A 27,571-nucleotide genomic window follows, 5' to 3' on the forward strand; every position below is an offset into this window, starting at 1 on the left:
CATTTTTCACTCTCACACACAAGAGGAATACTATTACAGCAATTTCCCCATTGAAGATTCTACAATTACCAAGCCTAAAGAGGACATGCCCATAGGGGGAAAAGCAAGTGACTGAGGTAGCATCAAAGAGGGATTATGTCAATCCACACATTCTCATCATGACTATGTAAGCCTTCAGATCTCACAAAGCATTCAGGATTTTTCTCTTAGCAACTTTGTTTCACTAAAGATTCCCTGGATTACGTATATTATTTTCTCTAAGGTGCATGGCAGGCCAAATAAATTCTACATACAAGTCTGGCTGTCAAAATCCATAATCTTTTGACTTTTTGTATCATTCAACTGTCCTTGGGAGTCATATGCTACAATAAGTAGTGAGCCATTTGAGCTCATAGCTGCCAGGTCATCATCATCTTCAGAACAGGTGAGTGATTCATCAATTTTGGGATGATTCCAAAGTAACAGTATCAAGGAGACACCGAATTTCACACAGTCAAGGGGCAACAGAGGAATTCACACAGTACAGCAGCTTCTACTATGGAGTTGCTGGATTTCTTGAATAGAAAGAAATTCCACTCAATCAATGCTCTATGATCAGCTCCAATTAATCCTGCACATCAATTCAAAATTTTCAATGAGTTTGCATATGCACCTCTCCAGTATTTCAGCTCTATTTTCAGTCAGCTCCTCAGGAGAAGGTGTGGTACTAGTTTCTATCATTTGCATGGTCTTACCTCCCAACTCCCAACTGATGTCAAACTCATGAGAACATTGTTATGACGAGACCTACAAATTTCCCAGTCATATTAGCTTAACAATTTGCATCCATAACAACTTCAATGAAAAGGAGATGAATTTTTATTTTGTCACTAACTAAATTTCAGAAGTGACATTTCAGCAAAAACATCAGTACAGTACTTAATATAAATATTCTCACATGCTAAAATACTTATTGAAAAACATTTTTACATTGATACAAACAACTAAAGACACTAATACATCTAATCTTCCATAAAAACATTTTAGCTTTAGTTTCACTCTCAGACTTCTTAAAAGTGTAGCTCAATGAAATAAAATGTTGCGAAGTGTTATCATTCTGTGCTGCAGCCTACTTCTGTACACTTAATGCTACAGCATGATACAAAATAGAACTGCAGACATCAGAGTACAATTGACATTTGATTCAAATCAAATTTTCTGGTAACCAGCACTGTTTCACAAAAATTGGAAAGGAACATTTCCTAAGAATGGTTGGTACCTAAAATAATTCATTTTGGAAAAAGCTGAAAGAAAATAGCTTTGCTTATGCAGAAACAAAAAATTTTTTCAGCTGGAAAATGTATTTACATGTCCACAAACAAGGAACATTTAGCAAACACTCAATCATAGATAAATATAGCTTTTGTAATGTGAACTAACAACTTTATTAGTTAGATTTATTTTTTTAAGACTTCCTCCAAAATATTACCCTGACAAATTCCAATCACTCCCCATGCTAAACCCTCTCCAGTATTTCCTGTTGTCAGGCTTTCTTCATTATCACCTTTTCCTAAGTCATCTTCATTCTGGTGAATCTATTGAAAATAACACATACAAGCATATTACCATTGCATTCAGTATCATTATATGATATTTACTCACAAAATGTAGAAAAGGTGGTGTCTGGTACAATTACCTTCATTGATCAGAACACTGAGTACAGGAGTTGGGACATCATGTTGCATCTGTACAGGACATTAAGGGGCCACTTTTAGAATACTGTGTACAATTCTGGTCACCCTTCTATAGGAAGAATGTTGTTAAACGTGAGAGAGAGAGAGAGTGCAGAATGGATTTACATGGATATTGCTGGGACTGGAGGGTGTGTGAGTGATAAGGAAAGGCTGGATAGGCTGGGACTTTATTTTCCCTGGACCGTCGGATGCTGTGGGGTGACCTTGTAGAGGTTTATAAAATCATAAGGGGCATGGATAAGGTGAATAGCCGAGATATTTTTCGTCAGGTAAGGGAGTCCAAAACTATCAGGCTTATAGTTATGGAGAGAGGAACGAGTTTTAAAATGCACCTGAGGGCAACATCTTCACACAGAGTTGTGCAAGTATGGAACAAGCTGCCATTTAAAAGGCATCTAGATTGGTTTAGAGGGATCTGGGCCAAAATGCTGGCAAATGGGACTAGATCAGTTTAGGATCAAAAATAAGGTTGCTGGAAAAGCTCATCAGGTCTGGCAGCATCTGTGAAGAAAAAATCAGAGTTAAAGTTTCAGGTCCGGTGACCCTTCCACAGAACTGAGGAGTTTAGGATATCTGGTTGACATGGTCAAGTTGGACTGAAGGGTCTATTTAAGTGTTGTATAACTATCCCCTTCCTCACTGAACACCTAGGCTAATAGGTAAAGCTTTTCTCTATACTTCTAAGAATGTTGCCTTGTCTTTATTGGTCCACAACAATCTCTAACAACCCAATTATTATTTAAGTGCTAGGAGAAAATTTGGAGTTCCTTTATTTTTATTTTTAAAAAAAAACTTTCCTTCGGAGGTGATGTAAAGTCTGGAATGAGAGGGTGGTCCTATTACAAACAAGTTGCATTAACTGCACTTTTACACTCTGGAGATAAGAATTAGAGAGTGAACCGCTTTTAAATATATATACACATGATTCTTAAGTGGCTGTACAGACGAACAGATCTAAATCTTATGAAAAAAAGGCTGTGACATTTTCAGGGAGCTTAGAGTCAGAGGTGTACAGCATGGAAAGAGACCCTTCGGCCCAACTCGTCCATGCCAACCAGATATCCTAAATAAATCTAAGCCCACTTGCCAGCATTTGGCCCATATCCCTGTCAACCCTTCCTATTCATATACTCATCCAGATGACTATTATGTGTTGTAATTGTACTAGCCTCTGCCACTTCTTCTGGCAACTCATTCCATACATGCACCATCCACTGCATAAACAAGTTGCCTCGTGTACATCCTTTTTAAAATCTTTCCTCTTTCACCTTAAACCAATGCCCTCAGGAAAAGACTAGCCTATTTACCCTATACATGCCCCTCATGATTTTATAAACCTCTATAAAGTCATACCTCATCCACTGATGTTCCAGGGAAAATTGCCCCAGCCTATTTAGCCTCTCCCCACAGCTCAACCCCTCCAATGCTGGCAACATTCTTGTAAATCTTTTAAGAGCCCTTTCAAGTTTCACAATATCCTTCCTATATCAGGGAGACCAGAGCTAAGACAGTACTAATGAGGATTAAGGTAATGGACAGTACCTCGATATCTGTGGAGACATTGTTTAACTTAGCGTTTAACCACTCAATGTTTATGGATGATTGACTATAATTTACTATCATGTTAAACTATCAAACACATTTTCTAATACTTACTCAGAAAGAGTACCATATACAGAGCATTGCTACATTGACCCCCATGCCAAATAGATTGTTTCTCACAGTTTGTAAATATATTTTCACTAAGAACATTTTTTATTGGTATACAAATTTTTCGGCCACTTACGTGAATGACACAGATGTGAACACAGGAGGAATGTTTAGTAAGTTTGCAGATGATACCAAAATTGGAGGTGTAGTGACAGCAAAGAAGGTTACCTCAGAGTTTGAGGGGACCTTGATCAGGTGGGCCAATGGGTCAAGGAATGACAGATGGAGTTTAATTTAGATAAATGCGAGGTGCTGTATTTTGGAAAGGCAAATCAGGGAAGGACTTCTCCACTTAATGCTAAGTCCTGGGGAAGAGTTACTGAACAAGAGACCTTGTAGTGCAGGTTCACAGCTCCTTGAAATTGGAGTTGCAGGTAGACTGGATTGTGAAGAAGGCATTTTGTATGCTTGCCTTTGTTGGTCAGTGTAATAGTATAGGAGTTGGGAGGTCATATTGCAGCTGTACAGGGCATTGGTTCGGCCACTTTTGGAATACTGTGTGCAGTTCTGGATCTACCTGCTATGAGGAAGGATATTGTGAAACTTGAAAAGGGTTCAGAAAAGATTGACAACAACGTTGCCAGCGTTGTAGGGTTTGAGCTGTAGGGAAGGCTGAATAGGCTGAGGCTATTTTCCCTGGAGCATCAGAGGATGAGGGGTGATTTTATAGAGGTTTATAAAATCATGACGGTCATGGAGAAGGTAAATCGACCAGTGTTTTCCCTAGGGTAGGGCGGTTCAAAAATGGACAGCACAGATTTAAGGTGAGAGGGGAAAGATTTAAAAGGGTCCCAAGGGGCAACATTTTCATGTAGAGGGTGGTTCATGTATGGAATGAACTGCCAGAAGTAGTGGTGGAAGCTGGTACAATTACAACATTTAAAAGGCATCTGGCTGGGTATATGAATAGGAAGGGTCTAACAGGGATATGGGCCAAATGCTGGCAGATGGGATTAGAGTTATTTAGGATATCTGGTTGGCCGAAGGGTCTGTTTCTGTGCTGTACACCTCTATGACTTAAATTCATCCACCAGGAAAGTATAAACCTGACAATGAAGAAGTTGAGACTGGAACTGAGTCTGGTCTAACATGATGGTATAGTTACTAATAGCCTAGAAGGCTATTTTGGTACCCACCACCAGAGAGCGTCCAATAATAGAATGAATTCCTGTCAGGTGGAAATGTTGAACCTCCATATCCAGCTTAGCCAAACCATCTTCATTCACTTCCACATTGCCCAAGTCCCCTGCATGTCTATTTGGATTGAAAAGTGTTTTGTTTTAAAACATCATAGAATTTTATGTTACAGAGTAAGTCCATGCAGTCCATTGTAATACAGATGCAATTAGAAAGAATGATTGGGTAAAGGGTCAATGGTGCTAATATCAAACACACTTTTGTGCAAATGTAACCCATTTCCTTAATTAAATTATATATACACACAGTTTTTTCAAAGACATTTCCTGTCCAAACAACACTCTCAGCAAAACAGACTCCTTACATTTCTTCATTTCACTGTGAAATTCTTAAATTTATGCCTTCGATATGGATTGCATACAAATATTGCTCCATGCATGAAAAAGTTTAACAGATCCATGTTTCTGAAAATAAACCTACCTCAGGCTCTTCAATCCTTGTTGCCCATCACTCTACAGCCCTTGCATAGAAGACAGATTGCGCATAGTGACAGATACAAGTTTGCTGGATAGCTTCAAAAAAGATGCATGACAGAAGTAGGCTTAAAGCTTTCAGACCTGCCTCATTGTGAAAATGATGTTGGCTTGCTCCTCTTGCAGGCACAGCACCCCTCAGAGAAGGATCTCAAAATATCACAAGGCAGCATAAAATGAGCAGAAACCTGACATTCTTGATCTACATACCCTATTCTGTATCCAGAATTGAATATTTCATTGGAGGAGAAAGAAAAAGCTCCAACATTTTACAAAATACAAAGAAGACATACATGTCAGAATTCAAAGCATCCAAAATCAGTATATCTTTATTAAAAACAGCATTTTCATTTTATTTGAATAGAACAACTGAAACAGAACTTACCTGTTGTTCTCTTCTGGTGCACCATGTATTTCATTGTTTGGATTGTAGTGAGGTCCTGCACTAATCCAATCTAAAACAAATAATTCCACTAAGTGCCTTTGCAAAACTAGCTTTTTACAACAGGACAGGAAAGGATGCAAGGGTGGTCAGCAATAAGTTTTCAAAAAGTAAGTGTTTTCCAAACAAGGTATTACTTTAAGCATTCAAATTTTGCATTAAATGTTACATTCCACCAACGTTGATGCAAAGAATTTCAAATTCAACTGAGCAGACACATACCCTCCTACTTCTTCCTATGGTTTTCCCTATGAAGGTGCAAGGATTTCTCAGTCCACACCTTAGAAGACACAAGAGGTTTTGGGCTTACTACCAGAGGAAGAGATCTTTCTTAATTAAAGGATCATCTTTTCTTTTAAGTAGCAGAGCTTAATGGCTAAAAACTACACACCTTTGTGAGTAAGAATTCCTTCATGAAGTTATTAACAAGTGCAGGAACCTTTCAAATACACATCATGACGTCCTTACAGTCCTTCATGTCAGAGTATAAAATAGTGGTGCCTAATTCTTAAATGGATGTTAAATACCTAAGAATTAAATATAAAAAGGCAAAGAGCTATAGTGAACTAATTAGTTAATTGTACACAAATATATAGAAGTGCCTGTGGTTCAAGTAACACCTGTCCCAAAGATGTCTGAACAAGTTGATTTAAGATAATTCTGCAAATATATACGAAGTAGAGTCATCTCAGAAGCTGATGAGTTTTATCACCTGTCATTGGTTGAAATATAACTCCAACTAGAAAGTGTATGCAAGGGCTTTGCCTGAATAACAAAAAAGAGATAAATAAAGGAAGAGGGAATAGAATGATTCTGAGGCATGGTCTTCCTGCTGAAGTTAAATGAGGGTCTGTTCGGTCACTGGACCCTCCTGGTGCCTCAAATGCCTGAAAAATAGTCTTGTATAAGTAAGAGATGCCTTTGGTTTGCTTGTTGGAAACAGTCAAACTCCAATGTTTGAGAGATAGTAGGAACTGCAGATGCTGGAGAATCTGAGATAACAAGGTATACAGCTGGATGAACACAGCAGGCCAAGCAGCATCAGAGGAGCAGGAAGACTGATGTTTTGGGCCCAGACCCTTCTTCAGAAAAGCATTCTGAAGAAGGGTCTGGGCCCAAAACATCAGTCTTCCTGCTTCAGAAAGCTTTTCTGAAGAAGGGCCTAGGCCCAAAACGTGAGCCATCCTGCTCCTCTGATGCTGCTTGGCCTGCTGTGTTCATCCAGCTCTACACCTCGTTATCTCCAATGTTTGCTTGTTTTCTTCATATGTTATTATATGGAACTGATCTGTATTTGTGGCCATGTATATGTATCAATTATATATGAATAAAGGATATCTTTGAAATTAAAAATGTCATTCACTCTTCAAGTATGTACTATATTCAACAAGGCTGGGCAAGTAAACTGAATATTTAACTGATTCCAGTTATGACTACTTTCTTTTATGTCAGCTGATATGAAGCTATGGAGCTCTGGTTGTATAAAGTAACTGTGCTTTTGATTCTCAAAGGTAGTGCAGACAAAAGAACTAAATTTTTATACGCCTGCACCATTTTGAGCCCAATTCCATCAATGCACCTCTCTGAACCATGTTTCTCAAAAAAAAAAAAAAAAAAAAAAAATCGAACAATTAAAGACTCTTCTCCCATATGCTGGGCAACAAAACACAGCAGGCATGATACATAATGAGGGCTATAATCAGTCAACCTCTTGTGATCAATGTTTTTATTATTCAACGACAAGTGGCTTAAATGTTGCATCAGAACTGGACATCTGTCAATTACTAGATCTGTAAAGATAAATTCCCATTGGGCAGTGTAATTAATACTACAAGCAATTGTTAGAATTCTCTGGTTACATTGGGGAATAATGATTTTATTTTCTGGTGTTAATCACATCACAGAAAAATTCAATCCATTGTGTCCAATTTGGAAACAAGAAAATTTTGTAATATCATTAGTACTTAACTGGGATATAGGTCAAAAAAAACAAAAGCATGAAGGAGATTTTTAATTCTTGTCCAACAGCATCATTGTTGTTTCCATAATGAATCCGCCATTTGCAACCCTTTTTTTGTTGTTTCCAGATATTTGAATTAGAGTGAGCAATCATGCAGTGATATTGTTGAGGAATAGATTCATCAAACCATCTGTTGCCCTATTAAGATCTTAAAATATCCAACAAAATTGTAATCTGTAGATTCCCTGTTGATTTGTCAAGACTGTAAAGTTTTACACTATCTTCTGCCTGCAGTGTATTGGCAAGCAGCTTTCAGGATTTGTTACCTTGTCTATACTACTACATTCTAAAGAAGAACAGACCCTCCACATTCACGTGTAACTGATTGGCTTTTCTGAGTTACGTTTTTTTTTAAAAACGTCTATATATCCATAATGTGCTTCAGATTTCTTTGGCTCTATACTTCTCTGCAATTTAAGCTACATTATAAATGATTACATAAACTGATGTATAGGATGGACTGAAGGGCTAAACTTGTTGATACTTGACAACTGTATCACCTTGAATGAGTCTTGTGAACATTCTTGTACATGCCAAAGATAGCACAATCTGCTGTTTATCTGTGCCTTGTTGTTTGGTACACTGTACAATAGAGAGATTTTTGTTCCAAGTCACTGGCCTTCACCTTGGACCGAGATCGTTATTAGTGATGGGAACAACTTCAGCCTCCAGACCAGTCATTGCTCAAAGGGGCCCCAACAGGCAGAGGTGGGTGAAGCTTATTGTCTTTTCCCCCTCCTTCTTATTTACTTAAGAAATATTCCTTTCTTTAATTTTTTTATTATTACTCCATAAATGTTCATTTTTAAGCAAATTGCTTTTGACAAGCCTTTTCTTAATTACATTTCACTTAATCCAAAAAGACCTGTTTGGATTCACTCTGTGATCCAAGACACCAAAGCATGACTTTAGAACTCTTAAATAGGCATTTGTACATTTCAGATCTTCCATTCTCTAAGACTGGATAAGTAATGCATACCTCTCTCTCTGAAGCTATTCCATACAATTGCCATAAATCTACCTGGATGTCTGACGTGAGGAAAACATAACCTTTAGCTCCAAGCCAAAAAGTCATCTTACATAGGATTCTGTTGCTCCAAAGGCAAAACAACAGAATAAAAATGCCCTTCATGTTACTCATTGGTGCCTTGGGACGATCAGAATTAATGCACTTCAAAATTCCCAGGCACTGATATAACTTGCACTTTGGGACATCCGCTATCATTTGTTACTGGTTAGCCAAGCACCCGGGTGAGATGGATACAATACAACATTCTATGGGCATACTTTATTTATGATGACGACGACATCCATGATGTTTTATTCCATATGAGAAAGCAGAACTTACAAATGTGTGAAATAACTGAACAAATACGTATCAAGCAAAAAATGGAAAGAGGTTCTTCAGACTTCAGAAAATTTGAATGCCTCGATGGGAAAAACAAAGTGCTTGAAATATGACAGATAACTTACGTCTCAAAGAAATCTGACTTTGTCGTCACTGCCTTCAGGTTAAGACGTGTAATTATTATTTGCATTTATTCTGTTGCCCTGTTAGTGGTGAAGATTACTCAACTAAAATTGCACAAGTATTACAATTATTTTTCACCATGTAATTATAAATGGTAAATATTTGATTCATACCATTTGTTAAATCACCAAAGCTGTGAACGTGAAGGCCATGTTTTCCTGGAGGCAGTCCAGTAAATTCTCCTTTTACAATCACACAGTCACTTACCTGTAAAATCAAATTCCTAATTCAACAAATGACACTGGCTTTGGAAAGTCAATTTAATGAAAATTAATTTCTACAATACACAACGATAATTAACAAATGAATATATAAATGCCTTAATGTCGATGAGTGATATACACATTTGGCTGAAAACTACCTTTCTTGACCTTCCACATTTGGCTGAATTTTTTCTGGCTACATCAGTTTTTGAAGAGCTTACTGGGTCCAGATTGCTTCCCTCTGAGCACAACTGATTTTGTCATGAAAATCATGGCATATTTAATCCCAACTGTGCACTGTATCAAACACATCAGTTTGATCTGAAATAACCAGCTGGGTCAGTGAAGTGTCCACTGGAATGGAGGAATGTGCAACAATACAGCAATAAGGTTGAATTTCTGTCCGCCACAAGGTTAAGTGCAATGATCGTCATTCTGCTATCTTACACTTACTCTAATTCTGCAACAGTACCCTGTTCATGGTTTATCACTCTATATGTTGCATGTAGCATCTTCCCTCAATGGTTCTCATTCAACCCATTTCCCTGCCAAACTATTAATCCTTTCTAACCTCTGCATTTCTTACGCACTCAGGGCAGCTCACCACCTTTTCTAACTGATGACAGAACACAGCGCTGATTGACAATAGTGATGTGATGGTGTATTGGTGCTGAACATGATATGCTGTGTGTGCTGGAGCAAGACAGAGATACTGTGTCTAAGTAAACACTGAGTGAGCGCTGGGAAAGAAAGCTAAGAACCCTGAGATGCACCCTGTTTCGACGCATGAGATGAGCATCTACCCTTCTGCGCAAAGCAGCCTGGGATCAGTATTATAATGAAAAGGTGTCTGTGAGTTCCAAAGTGCAGTATTTAAGTGCTGAATTGAGTGAGCCTCACATCTGTCAAGGTGTGGTGAAGCTGGTGTCTTGCTAATGTCAAAACTTTGTAGATGAATGCTGCGGGTGGTGTTGCCAATGGCATGTGCCCTGAGGCGTTGAGGAATTTGGGCTGGATGGAGGTCTGGAATAGATTCTGGTGAGCAGCAGGAATAGGAGTTGAACAGAAAAGATACTTGAACAGTGACAGACATTTATGAAAATAGGTAATGACTCAGCAAAGGAATTCTTAATAACAAGGATTCTACAAAGAGGATAAACCAACCATCCTTAACCAAGTAAGGTAAGGATAGTATCAAATTGAAAGAAATATACACAAAGTGGCAAAGATTAGTGCTAAAACAGAGGGTTGGAAAATCTTTAAAAACCAACTAAAGATGAGCAAAAAAATAATAAAAACTGAAAATAAATGATAAGGCAGGGAGACAGGAACCAATGCAGGAAGTCAGAGGGAAGGGAAACAAAAGACAGTAAGGGAAGAGTGACAGTGGAAGGCAGAAAAACCAAAGACAAAAATCAAAAAGGGCCATGTTACACCACGATTCTAAGAGGGTAATAACTATCAAAAAAATCTTGAGGCTCTGTATCTCAATGCGAGGAGCATTTGTATAAGGTGGGTGAGTTAACTGTACAGACAGTTATTAATGGACATGATGTAATTGGGATCACAAAGGCCTGTCTCTAGGGTGACAGAGGATAGGAACTCAATGCCCAGGAGTTATTCAAATTTTCAGGCAAGATAGGTGGAAAGGGAAGAGAGGTGGGTACCATTGCTGGTCAAGGAGGAGATTAATGCAACAGTAAGGGAGGACATCAACTTGGACAATGTGGAATCTGTATGGTTGGGGCTGCAGAACACCAAAGGGAAAAAAGACATTAGTGGGAGTAATGTACAGACCACCAAACAGTAGTTGAGAGGTTGGGGATTGTATCAAAGAGGAGGTGAGAGATATATGCAATAAGGATATAGCAATTATTATGGGTGACTTCATACAACAGACTGATTGGACAAATGAAACTGCGACAGAGGATGATTTCCTGGAATGTATGAGGGACGGTTTCCTTGACCAACATGTCAAGGAACCAACTACAAAGCAAGCCATCCTAGAGTGGGTATTGTGCAAAGACAGATGATTATTTGGCAACATTGTGCTGCAAGATCCTTTAGGGAAGAGTGACCATAATATGGTAGAATCCTTCAATAAGTTGACAATTAAATCTGAAACTAGGGTCCTCAACTTAAAGAAAGCTAATTTTGATGGTATCAGACACACATTGGCCAGCGTATCCTAGCCAAGGATACGAAACAGGTTGATGGTAGATAGGTAATAAAAGACATTTAAACAATACATGGATGAACTTCAAACAATTGTACATCCCCATTTGGCACGAGAGTCAAACAGCAAAGGTGGCTCAACCATGGTTAATAAGGGAAAATCAGGGATAGTGTCAGTGTTAAAGACAAAAGGCAAAGAGAATTTGGCCAGAAAAAGCAGCAAATCTGAAGATTAGGAGAAATTTAAAATTCAGAGGAAGACAAAGGGTTTAATTCAGAAGGGGAAAATAGAATATGCAGGTAAGCTTGTGGCAAACAAAAACTGACTGCAAAAGCTTACATAGATATGTGAAGAAAAAAGACTGGTGAAGACAAGTGTAGGTTTCATGCCATTAGAATCAGATGAATTCATATTGGACAACAAAGAGATGATAGAGCAAATACCTTGGATCTATCTTTACTAAGGAGGACATGTTATAAGACAGAGATTGACATGTCTCCCCCGCTGAGAATGAAACCTGAAACACCCAAAAAAGGAGCACCTTGCCCTATAATCTAAAAACGAGGTGAAAAGTGGTTTAACCTTACTTTCAGAGATAGTAGGAACTGCAGATGCCGGAGAATGAGATAACAAAGTGTAAAGCTGGATGAACATAGCAGGCCAAGCAGCATCGGGGAGCAGGAAAGCTGATGTTTCTGAAGAAGGGTCGAGGCCCAAAACGTCAGCTTTCCTGCTCCCCTGGTGCTGCTTGGCCTGCTGTGTTCATCCAGGTCCTAACTTTACTTTCAATAACTTCTGGTAGATAAATAGAATAAATCCCTGATGCTCACTTCACAAATCAAGTAACAATCTATTCGCCTCACCATGAGTGAATAAATCAAATAAACTATTAACAAACCAAATAAATCCCTTCTAAACGCTAACTATTCCTGAATAAAACACGGTTCTAATAATTTGATGTTCCAATAAATACAAATCACGCTTACTTAAAAGCTAAATCAGAATTTAGTCTCTAAAATTACAGGCCAGTTATATGTCTTCCAAAATGCTCTGTAGCTTCTCCACCAATTCTTCTGTCAGGAATATTAACTCGTCGTACCTTTGATATTTAGATGGTGCTTTTTCTGAGACATAGAGGGGCCTGTGTGAACCAACTATTCTCTTTGACAGCTGAGGACTGTTAACCCTAGTGGATGGCTATTGGCTCTCTGGGGCTTTGTCCAACTGCCCCCTTCTTTAATACCTTTGTGTCCTAATTCCTTACTCAAAATAAGAGATAAAAACAGGAAACTACAGACCAATTAGCTTAAAATTTAATATTGGTAAATTTCTAGAATCCTTTATACAGAATGTTATAGTAGAGAATTTAGAAATAAATAATAAAGCATAGCAGTGTCAGTATGACTTCATAAAGGGTAAATCACACCTGAAAATTTATTACAGTTCTTTCAAGTGATAACAAGCAGGATAGGTAAAGACAAATCAGTGCATGTAGTTTATTTGGGTTTCCAAAAGGAATTTGGTAAGGTACTATATATAAGGCTACTTCTGTAAGAGACCATGGTGTTGGGGGTGGTATACTAGCATGAATAGAGGATTGGCTAACCAATAGTAAACAGTTAGGATGAAAGGGGGAATTTTCAGGATGACGACTTCTAACTAGTGAAGTGCCACAGGAATCAGTGCCAGGGTCACAATCATTTACAATATATATTAATGACTTGGGTGATGGCAACAGTACCTTCACTTCTAAGTTAGCCTACTTCTGCTCCTACATCTGACTTATTATGATCTTGATTTTCATGTTAGGGATTGTCACTGTCAAGTTTTTTCTGCGCTGACTGAGAAAACAGCAAACTGCATAAATGAGACAATGTTAGTTAATGAGAGATTAATGCATTCAAACAGGCCCATCACTGCTCACGTGCAAAATTCTCATCTAGTTGTTAAAAGCTTCCATGGAAAATTGGAATTTGTCATTTCAGGAATCTAATGTGTTCTGGCCAAAATTTACCAACAGATTTCCCATTTCTAAAGTTGTTCAAGTTCAGTAACATTAATTGTATTACCGTAGTCCATATTCATTGATTGAATTGACACACATACATGTTGAACTGTGCTTTGTACAAATTAAGGTCATATTTGCCCATAGGGTGGCATGGTGGTTCAGTGGTTAGCCTCACAGCAACAGGGACCTGGATTCAATCCCACCGTCTAGCAACTGTCAGTGTGGAGTTTACACATTCTCCCCATGTTTGGGTGGGTTTCTTCCATGTGCTCTGGTTTCTACCCACAGTCCAAACCTATGCAGGTTACGTGGATTGGCCATGCTAAATTACCCATCATGTCTAGGAAAAGTGGATTTCCCAGTGGGAAATGCAGAGTGTGGGGATAATGCAGGATGGGTCTGGACTTGGGAAGGTTGATGTGGACTCAGACTAAAAAAGAACCTACTTCTGCGCTGTTGAGATTCTATAAACAAACCACAGACCTTGTATTCATCCATAAATCATTAAGACTGTTCTATTTAGCTGTTTGATTTGGTTTGGTTTATTTTATTTTTATTTCGTTAGTCTAGGAAGCTTCTATTTGATTGTTACAAGACAAATGACAGCCTTGTGTGCTCAACTTCAGTGAAAGTCTGCGACTTTGAAAAGCAGTATGATCTCTGAAACAAGATTTTATTCTGGGATTTGACTTAACTGTGTCTTCTTTTAAAAAGGAAGGGGGACAAGGAAGCGCTGGACACCACAGCTGTGGTGAAAAAAAAACTGCAGTTTTGAAAGTGGTTTAAAGTGCTGCTAAGAGTTTTCTTGAAATAGAAGATAGTGTTTTAAAAAAACAGTTGAGGGTGATCGGCATGTGGAATGAACTTCCTGCTGAATACAGGCATAGCTACCATGTTTAAAAGACACTTAAGTACATGAATGGGGAAGGCTCAGGAAAGGCCTGAGGGGATCTGGACCAGGAGCAGGCAGGTGGGAGTTTAGTTTGGGATCATGTTCAGCGTGGACTAGCTGGACCGAAGGGTCTATTTCCATGCCTTAGACTTTGACTCTATAACAATGGAGTATTTGAACTCTTTGACCAAGGCTTGGCTGAGAGATCAACTTAATGTAGAAATCAAAGCTGGATCTCATTAGAAGATATTTAGTGATTATCCAGCATTTAAAACTAAAGGAATGGCAACATGAAATTGAGATCTCACAACTGCTTAGAAATGAACAGAAACTCTGAATGAGAGCGACAAACAGATTTTGAATGAGAAAACAGAGTTAAGACAAAACAAATGAAGAAGGAAATGGAATTTAAAAAGCTTGAACTCTAAAGAGATGAGGAAATTTGACAACATGAGTTGGCTGTAGCAAAGTTCAGAATAAAGAAGTAATGAACGGGAATTAGGTCAGAGGATGATTCTGATTCCAATGAAGAATTTGGTTGAAATGAGAATCCATGCTTAATACTTAAATTTACTGAGGCTGATGTAGGTTGCCAAACAGATGAAGTGGCCAGAAGCTGTCTGGACTACATATTCCAGGTGTTTTAACAGGTACAACTGATTGTATATACCAGTTTCTCAGATGAGCAACCTACAGGCTAAGAAACTTATTTTTTGAAAAAAAGGCAATATTGAATGCTAATCAGTTTCTACCTTCAGATTGTTAACCTAAAATTCAGGACTACAAGAGAGAAATCAAAACAGACATTTGTAGAATTTACAAGGTAAATAGAAATGCTGTGGGAACAGTGGTTTAGATCACTTAAAGTTAGAGAATTTTTTTTAAATTTACAAACACAAGAGAAATTAAGAAAAATATGTGGATTGAATAACAGCATTCCTGCAAACCTAACACTTATAGATTCAGAGTCTTACAGCACAAAGACAGACCAACTTGTCTATGTCAACAAGATAACCCAAATTGAAACTAGTCCTATGATCCATATCCCTCTGAACCTTAGATAATAAAATCTGAGGCTGGACAAACACAGCAGGCCCAGCAGCATCTCAGGAGCACAAAAGCTGACGTTTCCGGCCCAGACCCATCAGAGAGGGGGATGGGGTGAGGGTTCTGGAATAAATAGGGAGAGAGAGGGAGGCGGACCAAAGATGGAGAGAAAAGAAGATAGGTGGAGAGGAGAGTATAGGTGGGGAGGTAGGTAGGGTTAGGTCAGTCCAGGGAAGACGGACAGGTCAAGGAGGTGGGATGAGGTTAGTAGGTAGGAGATGGAGATGCGGCTTGGGGTGGGAAGAAGGGATGGGTGAGAGGAAGGACAGGTTAGGGAGGCAGAGACAGGTTGGACTGGTTTTGGGATGCAGTGGGTGGAGGGGGAAGAGCTAGGCTGGTTGTGTGGTGCAGTTGGGGGGTGGGGGGGGGGGGGGGACGAACTGGGCTGGTTTTGGGATGCGGTGGGGGAAGGGGAGATTTTGAAGCTGGTGAAGTCTACATTGATACCATTGGGCTGCAGGGTTCCCAAGCAGAATAGGAGTTGCTGTTCCTGCAACCTTCGGGTGGCATCATTGTGGCACTGCAGGAGGCCCATGATGGACATGTCATCTAAAGAATGGGAGGGGGAGTGGAAATGGTTTGCGACTGCGAGGTGCAGCTGTTTATTGCGAACCGAGCGGAGGTGTTCTGCAAAGCGGTCCCCAAGCCTCCGCTTGGTTTCCCCAATGTAGAGGGAGCCACACCGGGTACAGTGGATGCAGTATACCACATTGGCAGATGTGCAGGTGAACCTCTGCTTAATGTGGAAAGTCATCTTGGGGCCTGGGATAGGGGTGAGGGAGGAGGCGGGGGGGCAAGTGTAGCATTTCCTGCAGTTGCTCTGAACCTTTCCTGTTCAAGTGCCTACTCAAGTGTCTTTTAAATGTAATATTTTCTACCTCTACCACTTCCTCTGGTAGCTCAATCCATTCACACACCATCCTTATTTATGGAGTGTCAAGTATAAAAGATCAGAAACAGCAGATCTGACAAATAACTTATAATATCTCATACAGACAGTTACAAGTGAAGAGATGTAGATGTGGAAATAGCACATAGAACAGTAAAGCACAGCAACAGGTCCTTCTGTCCACAATTATGTTATTCTGAAATAATCCCATCTATGTGGACATAGTCCACAACCTTCTATTCTTTGCTGTTCATCTGTTGGTCTAAATGCCTCAAACTCAACTATTGTGTCTGTTTCTGCTACTTTCCCTGGCAGCATGTTCCAAACATCTATTACCTTCAGCGTTAAATAAAAATCCTTGTACATCTTTTACACTTTCTCCCTCCCACCTTTTAGCTAGGTCCCCCTTGTATTTGACATTTCCACCCTGAGAAAAAGAGACCCCAAATATCCACCCTACTCATGCCTCTCAATTTTATAGAGATCTGTGAGGTCACCCCTCAGGATCCAATGCTCTAGGGAAAACTATCCAACTTTGTCCAACCTCTCCTTGTAACTAAAACACTCTTATCCGGGCAACAACCTGGTAAATCTCTTCTGCACCCTCTAAGCTTCCCCATCCTTCTTATAGTGCAGTGACCAGAACTGCTTGGCTTGACCAAAGTCTTAACCATTGCAACTCGAAAGGCTAACTTTCATCCTCAATTCTCCAACTAATGAAGATAAGCATGCCATAAGCTATTAACAAAGGCATATTCACTTTTGTGGCCATTTTCAGACAGCTAGGGACTTGGGCCCCAAAGGTCTCTGAGTATAACAATGCTCCTAGGGTCTGGCCATTTACAGTATACTTTCCACTTACATTTGATCTCCCAAAATGCATCACCTCATTCTTTTCAGATTAAACTCCATCTGCCATTTCTCTGCTAAACTTTCCAGCTGATCTATATCCTGCTGTACTCTTTAAACAACCTTCCTCACCACCCACAACTCCATCATTTTCTTACCATCTGCAAACTTACCAACCAGACCACCTACAATTTTATCCAAGTCGTTTATATTCCAAACAAAGGTTCAAGCACTGATCCTTGCAGAACACCACTGGTCACGTACCTCCTGTCAGAACTACCATAATACCCTCTCTTCTGTGGCCAAGTCAATTTTGTATCCATCTTGCCACCTCACCATGGATGCCATGTGATTTGATCTTCTGGACCAGCCTACCAGAGACCTTGTAAAAGGCCTTATTAAAGCACATGTAAGCAACATCCATAACCTTATCTTCATCACTTCCATCCTCCTCTCACTTTCACTAGACTCTTCCTCCCTTTCCTTGACTTGTGTTTCCATTTCTGGAGACTAGGCTTTTAATGAATAGCCTACCAACTCCCAAAGTTACCTCAATTACACGTCCTCACAGGCTATCAAGGATTCCATTCCATTCTTCCAGTTTCTCTATTGTGGTGTCATCTGTATCAATAATGCCACGACAACCCTGACATGACCTTTTCTGTCAACCAATGATTCTATCCACACTGTGGTGAACAGGATCCTGAGCCATGTTTGACCCATCTCCTACATTTGACATCACTCCTTCCTCTACATCCCAGAGGATGAACAAGGTACTTGTCCTCACTTGGCACCCTACTCATTTCTAAACAAAATCCAAAAGATCATCCTCTACCATATCTACCAAATGCATCTGGATGCCACTGCTAAAGACATCTTCCCCTTTCCTTGATAACAACGGTGTAGAGCTGGATGAACACAGCAGGCCAAGCAGCACCACCTGAGGAGCAGGAAAGCTGACGTCTCGAGCCAAGATCCTTCTTCAGAAATGGGGGAGGGGAAGGGGGTTCTGAAATAAATAGGGAGAGAGGGGAAGGCAGATAGAAGATGGATAGAGGAGCAGATAGGTGGAGAGGAGACAGACCGGTCAAAGAGGCGGGGACGGAGCCAGTAAAAGGTGAGGAGGTAGGAGGACATAGGTCAGTCCTGAAAGGACAGACAGGTCAAGTGGGCGGGATAAGGTTAGTAAGTAGGAGATGGGGTGGGACTTGAGGTGGGAGGTAGGACAGGATAGGGAGGTGGGGACGAGCTGAACTGGTTTTGGGATGTGGTAGAGGGAGTGGAGATTTTGCAATTTGTGACCCAACCCTGCACCGCCCACTTCTATCTCCTTCCCAAAACACAAAAACCAGACTGCCCTGGTCGACCCATTGTCTCTACCTGCTCTGCCCCAAACTCATCTCCACCTATCCGGATTCCATTTTCTCCCCTTTGGTCCAGAAACTCCCTACCTATGTCCGTGACACCACCCACACCCTCCACTTCCTCCAGAACTTCCAATTCCCTGGCCCCCAACACCTCATCTTTACCATGAACGTCCAGTCCACATACACCTGCATTCCCCATACAGAAGGCCTAAAGGTCCTCTGCTTCTTCCTGTCCTGCACTGACACCCTCATCCGCTTAGATGAACTCGTTCTCACCTTCAATAACTTCTCCTTCAATTCCTCCCACTTCCTACAGACAAAGGGGTGGCCATGGGTACCACATGGGCCCGAGCTAAACCTGCAAAGAGGCAGGCAATGTGGAACAATCCCTCTTCTGGACCTACACTGGCACTAAACCCCACCTCTTCCTCTGTGACATTGTTGACTAATCAGTTTTGCCTCATGCTTCCACGAAGAGCTCAAACAGTTCAGCCATTTCACCAACACATTCCTTCCCAACCTTAAGTTCACCTGGACCATCTGATAACTCTCTCGCCTTCCTTCCTGAACCTCTGTCTCCATCTCAGGCAACCACCTAGAAACCGATAACCATTTCAAGCCCACAGACTCCCACATCTACCTAGAATACACCTCCTCCCAGCAAAACAAAACAAAAAAAAAAAATGCCATCCCTTATTCCCAATTCCTTCACCTCCACTGCATCTGCTCCCAGGATGAGACATTCCACTCCCATACATCTCAGATGTCCTCGTTTTTCAAGGACCGCAACATTTCCATCCACACCCCCCACCCCCGTGGTCAAGAACACCCTCAACCACATTTCCTGCAATTCATCTCACACACCCTCCCTGCAATAAAAACAGAATCCCCTTGTCCTCACGTACCACCCCGCCAACCTCCAAATCCGATGCATCATCCTCCGACACTTCCACCATCTGCAATCCAACCCCGCCAAAGTCATTTTTCCATCCCCACCCTGATCTCCCTTCCGAAGGGACCAATGGCTCCGGGACTCCCTTGCCCGCTCCACACCTCGTATTTTTTCCTGCCACCGCAGGAAGTTTACACCTGCCCTGACACCTCCCCCCTCACCCCCATCCCAGGCCCCAAGTAGACTTTCCACATCAAGCAGATGTTCACCTGCACATCTGCTAATGCGGTATACCGCATCCGCTGTTCCTGTTGTGGCTTCCTCTACATCAAGGAATCCAAGCAGAGGCTTGGGGACTGCTTTGTGGAACACCAATGCTCAGTTCACACTAAACAACTGCACCTCCCAGTCCCAAACCATTTTAACTCCCCGTCCCATTCCTCAGATGACATGTCCATCCTGCGCCTCTTGCAGTGCCACAACGATGCTACCCGAAGGTTGCAGGAACAGCAACTCATATTCCACTTGGGAACCCTGCGACCCAATGTTATCAATGAAGACTTCACAAGCTTCAAAATCTCCCCTCCCCCTGCCGCATCCCAAAGCCAGGCCAGCTCGCCCCCCCCACCTCCCTAACTTGTCCTTCCTTCCGCCTATTGCCTCCTCCCACCTCAAGCCCCACCCCCATCTCCAACAACTAACTTCATCCCACCCCACCTCCTCCCTACCGACACTCACCTTTTACTAGCTCCATCCCTGCCTCTTCGACCGGTCTGTCTCCTCTCCACCTATTTTCTCTACCCGTCTTCTTTTCCGCCTCACCTCTCCCTATTTATTTCAGAATCCCCTTCCCCATTTCTGAAGAAGGGTCTCAGCCCGAGATGTCAGCTTTCTTGCTCCTATGCTGCTGCTTGGCCTGCTGTGTTCATCCAGCTCTACACCACCTTACCTGATTCCCCAGCGTCTGCAGTTCCTTATATCTCTGAACCAATTTCTTCCCCTTTCCTTCACTGTTAGGATTGCAAAGGAACTGGTCCCTCCAGGACACATTTGTTCACTCCTAAAAACACTTTGGTCACTTCTCCTGACTCTTTCCCGTCCAACTGCAGAAAATGTAACACTTGTCCATTCAGCTGCTCTCTTCTCATTGTACAAGGCCTCAAACACGCTTCAATTTAAGTAACATTTTACATACACTTTGGTCAATCAAGTCCACTGCATTTGCTACTCACTATGCAATCTCTTTCACACTGGGTGAAACCAAATGCAGACTGGGTGACTACTTTGAGAGAACAATCCATTCTAACTGTAGGATTATTTTAACCTTCAGCTGCATGCCATTTTAATAAACCACATTGCTCTCATGCTCACATTTGTGTCCTTCAGGCTACATTGACAACAGGTGAGGTGAGGGTTTATCTTTCCAAGAGACAGAACGCCCACTGTTTTATGTGAGCAACACTGAGCTGTACTGCTGATGCAGAGAAGTGGGTAAAGCATTTCCTGACGCAATACAGTAAATAAAAAGCCTTTTACAACCAGTCATCCCACATGAAATAGAATAAAAATTAAAAGTTCAGGCTCAAAATAAAATTTGGGTCAAATATTTTGGTTGCTGGGGCAGGTGCCCCCATTGAATAGTTGAGACATTACTTTGTCTACTTTCAGGTCATGCATTTTACTTATTTTGGAATTTTGCTTTTCAAAACGAAAAATGAAGCAGTTGCCAACTAGTTGCCAACTAGTTAGTCAGTGATGAGATTTTGTCGTGAGCACTCTTCAGGACAAGGGTTAATTGCGTTTTGACAGGCATTCACTTTATAAACGAGGTTCCTTCATCATTTAATGAGGAGGGAGGAAATGACAAACATTTTCGATTAAAGGGCCACCTCTTCAAAATGCAAATTAGAAGAATGAGAGGTGATCTCATTGAAACATGCAATTCTTGACAGTTGAGTCCTTGTGTATATTTAATACTGAGATAGATTCTTGATCACTAGGGGGGAAAAAAAAAGGGTTTTGGAGAAAAAGGGTAGGAAAGTGGACATGAGCGTCAGATCAGTCATGATCCTGCTGAATGGCAAAGCAGATTAGGAGCCAAAAGGCCAACTCTTGTTCCTATTAATGTTTTTATGTTCCTGGACATACAAATGTTCCAAATGGAGAATAATGACAGCTTCAGGAGCAACATCTCATTTTCCACTTAAAGCACTTCATAACCTATAAAAGACTTAAACATTGAATTCTACAAGTTCAGTGCCTGACTTCACGTCACGTGTCCTTTGTTACATTTTTCTCCCCCTCCTTCCCCACATCGATTTGTGTCATTTACTTTGCTCTCAGCCAAAATGACCCATTTTTACCCTTCCACACTTAAATTTACATCTATTTTATATCTTTATTTCTGTCACCTCAATTGGAAATCCCTTTGCCTTTTGCATTGAACCTCCACACCACCTGTTCCCATTGTTCTTGCTCTACCTCAAAAATATAACTAACACTATTTTCCAACCAATTTCACTTCTGAAGGAGTCATATCAGACTCAAATTGTATCCCATCACTTTCTCCACAGCTGCCACCAGATCTACTGCCTGCTCTGGCATTGAGTTTGCAGATAAACTGAAACAAAGTTTGCTTTTATTTGATTATACCATCTGCTGTTCAGAGGCTTAACTGAAGAGAATTCAGTACACAGTTGAATCAAGGAGTGATTTAATAAATGGGGAGAAGTTGTAGTTCACAGTGAAACAAATTCCAATGGAAAAACAATGGAAGTAAAAGAAACTGTGTGACAGGAGAAAGATGCTGATTGCATCTTGACTGTTTGACTATTTAGAGTCAGAGTAATACAGCATGGAAACAGATCCTTTGGCCCAAACTGGTCCATGCTGCCCACTCAGCTAGTTCCAACTGCCCACATTTGGTCAATATCGCACTAAACCCTTCCCCCATCCAAATTTATTTATTTATTAAGAATGTTGCTATTGTACCTGCCTCAACCACTTTCTCTAGCAGTCCCTTCCATATACCTACTACTCTGCATGATAAAGTTGCCCCTCAGGTCCTTCTTAAATCTATCCCATCACCTTAAGTCTATGCTGTATTGTTTTCAATTCCCAATCCCCACCAAAAAGACCCTATGCATTCATTCCATCAATGCCCCTCATGACTTTATACACCCCAATAAAAGGTCTTTCCTCATTCTCAAGTTCAAAGGAATAAAATCCTATCCTGGCCAACCTCTCCTTACAACTCAGGCCTACTTGTCCTGGCAACATCCTCGTAAATCTTCTTTGCACACTTTCTATTTTAGTGATGTCTTTTCAGTAACAGGGTGACCACAACTATACACCATACTCCAAGTGCAGTCCAAAACATCCCCGCTTGTTTCCCTTATTTCCTTAGCATCCATGATTCTCTCCTCAGTAAGCACTGTGGAGAAATATTCATTAAAAATCTCCCCCATCTCCAGTGCTCCACACATTGATGGCCATGCTGATCTTTAGAGGGACCTATTCTCTTCCTAGCCAGCCTATTACTACAGAACCTCTTTGGATTATCTTTAGCCTTATCTGCCAGATCCATCTCATACCCTGTTTTTGCTCTGATCGCCAGCTTGTGTGTTCCTACACTTCTTATAGTCATCTAGGAATTCAATTGATCCTCAAACTACATCTTGCCCCCAGAGAATTAGCAAAGTAGAAGGAGGAGTCTCTGAAACAGAAAGACAACTCAGATATTCAGCTAGTCAATGAAATTTTCTGAAGTTATTTTGGATAAGATGAAGGTAAATAGAATAAGATTCACACCATGATGAGGAATCTTCTAGAATCAAAATGTTAGCTTGTTCTCTCCATGGATGCTGTCTGACCTGGTGTGATTTCCAGCACTTTTTCGTTTTCAGAATAAGATTGACATGTTTTGCCCAAGTTCTTTACGAGAACCAATACAAGCAGATATACTGATGTGAAAGAATTATACCAAACAGCCAACTCAGAAATTCAGTCAGAAGAATCAATGCCAGTGCATTATTACTTGAAAGGCTAATTAGTAATAAGGAAATGGAGATCACTTAAACTTCTAGCCAATGAGCAACAGACAGTGATCCATCGGCTGCTAATTTCATCTAAGTATCACGATGAAATATTACAAGTAACTTTCAAAATTCCAACTGTGGGTGACTTAAGCATTTGGGAAAGCAAGGCCTAAAATATTATTTTTATTAGCTAGGGTTACATAAAGATGTAGTCACATGTGCCATAGATGCCAGGGAGTGGCAAAACCCCAATCATCACTGGAAACATTTCCTTCTAATCTAGTATCAGCTTCTGAAGAACTGTTTAGTCAGGTCTTAATAGATTATCTGGAATCCAAACTGGGTGTTACTGAGCAGGTGGCTATTAAGGAAGAGACTGCCAGAGCAAGTGGTTGAGGCAGGTACAATAGCAACATTTTAAAAAATATTTGGATAGGTACATAGATACTGGAAGATGTTATTACATCAATTTACTAACAATGGAGACAAACTCATGAGGCAATAAGTAGCTAGGTTTGATTTGTCCTGTTTTGCTGTAACAGGACAGACCTTGGCAATTCTACACATTGTTGGAAAGATGCTAGTTTGTAACTTTTCTGGTTACATTTCTAATTCAGGATGTAACAACAGATGCAGTCCAGCAAGTGTCTTGCGTAACCTCAGTGAACCTTTTGCAAAAACTATATCCCCTTCTAAAGAAGAATAGCTACTTGTAACTGGGTCATGACTTTGTAGAGAGAAAAGAAAAATAGGGATTGCACCCCAAATCAGAAGACTTGGAGTCCACATTTACCATACTTCTTTTCACCCAGTCAGGTAATGTGATATTGGACTAGTATTTTGTTGACTAGTTTTTCTAGCAGTTTGGCTAGGGGAGCAGCATGTTCTTAAGCACAAATCTTTTGTAACATTGCCAGAATATTGAAGGATCCATTGCTTTTTTTGTAGCCAATGCTTCAAAAACTGTTCCTTGATATCACTGAAGTAAACAGAAATGTCTGAAGACATGTTGCTAAGGACTACTGGATCATTCACTCAGCCCTTCTGGCTGGAGATGGTTTGAGTTCTGTTGATACAGCCAAATAAATAAATAAATGCTGTTTTCATAACAGCAGATGAATTTTATCAATGCAAAGTCATGTATTTTTAATTCCAAACATCATGACTAACATTCCAATGAATTCATTGAGAAGTTATAATGGGCTTTTCACATCAAAGACAGTCAGTTTCAGCAAAACCTAGGAAGAGCATTTGCACCACTTGATTGAACTGTTTGATTAGCTACAAAAGAGCCAGTTTGGTTATAAACTGGCTAAAAGTTGACTTGTCAAAAGTAACTTATTTGGGTTACAATGTGGGACCAGGCCAAGTCGTACCTAGGTGTGAATTTGAAGGGCTATTTTCAATTTTGCCATTCCTGGGACAAAACAAAAATAAAAACTTGACCATTATGTTGGCATGAGTGGATTTTAGTCAAAGTTTATTCCAAACTTCAGCACTGCCATGTTCCTTTATTGAATTTACAACAGAAAAGCAGAAAAGTTGAGACAGAAAATAACGTCATAAGCATTTGACAACTTGACTATTTCACTGATAAATGAATCATCACAGTTTTAGCAGTTCTGATTTATAAGAACCATGCAAACTGCTGTTCATGCTGGTAGTGTTAGTACATATCTTAATTTTATTCTAAAATTACCTAAGGATCAAAATGTTTTTTAAACAGTGACCACATTAAACAGAAATATTTGTTAGAGAATAAGACATTGTGCCTTATGCTAACTCTGCATTGTTGAAATAATGATATTTTTAAAAATCAGCAAACTTGAAGTAACTAACTTACGTGAACCATGATCCTTTGAAAATCTTGGGAAAGTGTCTTCTTCCCAACGGACTTTGGGCTGAGCCCTTTTCCTGGACGTACAAACCTCACCAACTAGGGGTCAGACTAAACCTTCCCTCACCCACTGTCCTGTTATGTACCTCTCATCCACTTACTTTCTGTATACCTGTGAAAATGTCTTTAGCACTTGCAAGCGTTTTACTTAATGGAAGACAGGCAGCTATTGCTCTTTAGAAGGGGATATAGTTTCAGCAAAAGGTTCACTGAGGTTACACAAGACATTTGCGGGACTGCATCTGTTGTTACATTGGAAATGTAACCAGAAAAGTCCTGGTAAGGTAACTGGGTCATGACTTTGTCGAGAGAAGAGAAAAATAGGGATTGCACCCCAAATCAGAAGACTTGGAGTCCACATTTACCAGACTTCTTTTCACCCAGTCAGGCAATGTGATATTGGACTAGTTTTTTTTTGTTGGTACCTTGCTGATAAAATGATCCGTGACAATTATACAGTACTATTTGATCGGATTAGAACAGCAAATGACAGAATTACCCAGCAAGCCAAGCAACAAGTATGGAGAAACAAGTGTTTGACTGTTTCATTTTTGCAGCATGGACAGTACAGCTCTATTTTATTCTGGCACTGTTAATGCTAGAACTGGAATTCAGCACTGCCATACGTGTGAAAATTTATTAGAAACTTGGAGAATTTCAAAATGCCCAGAGAATGCTTTGGCGCGGCGGGGGTGGAAAGAAGAATTACTGAAGTGCCCAGTTACAAATTCCCATTAAATGGAGACTTCAAAAAAAGTGTTACACCCCGCCCTCCCCGCCGTCGTTAGAGAAAATATTACACCATAGCCAACTGAGCCCAAAATCAAATCAACTGGCACGGGTGGGGGAGGAGAAACCAGGAGGACGCATGTTTTAGTCCGGACTATTTTTGCTTTTGGGAGAAGGCCGGGGGAGCTAGCTGCGGGCTGTGTCGTTCTGCGGTATAAAGCACACCAAGTGGGACACAAACTCAGTAACAACACAGCTCCGTCCCAATTCGAGTAGTGTCCACTACTCACGTCCGTCTTGAAGAAGACCACTCCAAAGATACTGAAGTGACCTGTGAGGATACAAACGGCATTGGCCATGGCTTCCACACGCCGCAGACTCCCCGACCGGATCAAAACCGCCAAAGGCAGCTCACTCCACACATGCGCAGAGGGCTCGGTGTCCTACCTCCAGCAGAAGAGCCCCAGGTGAGCAGCGAGGCTGGACAGTTGCCTAACATGACTGTACGCATTCCCAATCTTACTCGCTAACTTTCTTCATTGAATACAGTCTCTTCCAGTTTCTCCTGGATTTTTCAACCATGATCACGATCAGCTAGCGTTTAATCGGCTCACAGCAGGACTTGGATTGACTGATGGATAATTAATGTCACCTACACTCAGAACGTTACTCACTCTATAGATGCTGCCTGACCACCTGTGACAGCCAATTGTTTTTATTTTCAGTGGCGACACCAACATCCGCAGAAATTTACTCCTAAATTACTAATTCCAAATCGATTCTCAGCTACATGGCATACGACGCCCTCGTTCTTTCTTACAAGCCGAAGAGATTTCTCCGACTTACTGAATCACTTGCATTGTTACACAATGTTTAACGCATTGTAAAGATTATACAGGTAGAACTGTATTTTCCAATGAGGTGGATCACTGCCTTGCCACTAACAAATTTTTCGATATAGTGTCCACATTAAGAATTCAAGTATCTAAACTAGTAATTAATAACCAAGAGCATTAAATGAGATTGGAAATTCATTTAAATGTGAATTCGGTAAACGATTACAACCATAACAGTAATCAAAAGCTGTACAAACTTTTTTTAAAAAGATACCATATGACGAACAGTTAACTTCTGCCTTGGACATCAATCACTGAAGGAACATCCAGAATTATATGGAACATAAAACAAAACTAAACATTGACTCGAGCAAATTTCTCGTTCATTTTGATTCCTCCTGAATGCTATTTCCCTTATGCTAAGTTTCCTCAAAAGTTCACTAGCAAGGCAGACTTACTTCACATCACACCCCCATTGCTCAGGTTCTTTCTCACGTCTATCCTTTAAGCCCCTTACACTTAGAAGGGAAAATACAACTCAAAAACAGTACACTCATTTCACTGATAAAGTGAGAGACCTGGA

General features: G+C 40.6%; 1 protein-coding gene across 2 annotated transcripts; it reads right to left on the bottom strand.

Moving 5' to 3' along the window:
• LOC125456832 (superoxide dismutase [Cu-Zn]-like) lies at window positions 1–27,566 on the bottom strand. 2 transcript variants are annotated; one of them, XM_059650353.1, is made up of 6 exons: window positions 26,443–27,566; window positions 9,220–9,313; window positions 5,499–5,568; window positions 4,580–4,697; window positions 1,676–1,724; window positions 1,457–1,574 (listed from the first exon to the last, which is right to left on the bottom strand). In XM_059650353.1, exons 1-6 carry the CDS (start codon window positions 26,509–26,511, stop codon window positions 1,561–1,563), a joined length of 414 nt encoding a protein of 137 aa, XP_059506336.1. In that variant the 5' UTR covers window positions 26,512–27,566; the 3' UTR covers window positions 1,457–1,560. The 2 variants fall into 2 exon arrangements, with proteins under 2 accessions (XP_048396235.1, XP_059506336.1); XM_048540278.2 differs by lacking the exon at window positions 1,676–1,724 and having other exon boundaries at window positions 1–1,574; window positions 26,443–27,548.
• Between the last annotated feature and the right edge of the window lie 5 nt (window positions 27,567–27,571).

This window comes from Stegostoma tigrinum, chromosome 12, assembly GCF_030684315.1.
Source record: "Stegostoma tigrinum isolate sSteTig4 chromosome 12, sSteTig4.hap1, whole genome shotgun sequence".
Lineage (NCBI taxonomy): Eukaryota > Metazoa > Chordata > Chondrichthyes > Orectolobiformes > Stegostomatidae > Stegostoma > Stegostoma tigrinum.

What these genes read in the sequence shown, in the direction of transcription:
- LOC125456832 (XM_048540278.2), bottom strand. Translation starts at nt 26,511, where the DNA reads ATGGCCAATGCCGTTTGTATCCTCACAGGTCACTTCAGTATCTTTGGA. An exon ending in CTTTGGTGATTTAACAAATG is followed by an intron (nt 5,569 to 9,219) that starts GTATGAATCAAA and finishes TATTTGTTTTAG; the next exon opens with ATTGGATTAGTGCAGGACCT. An exon ending in GCACCAGAAGAGAACAACAG is followed by an intron (nt 4,698 to 5,498) that starts GTAAGTTCTGTT and finishes CAATCCAAATAG; the next exon opens with ACATGCAGGGGACTTGGGCA.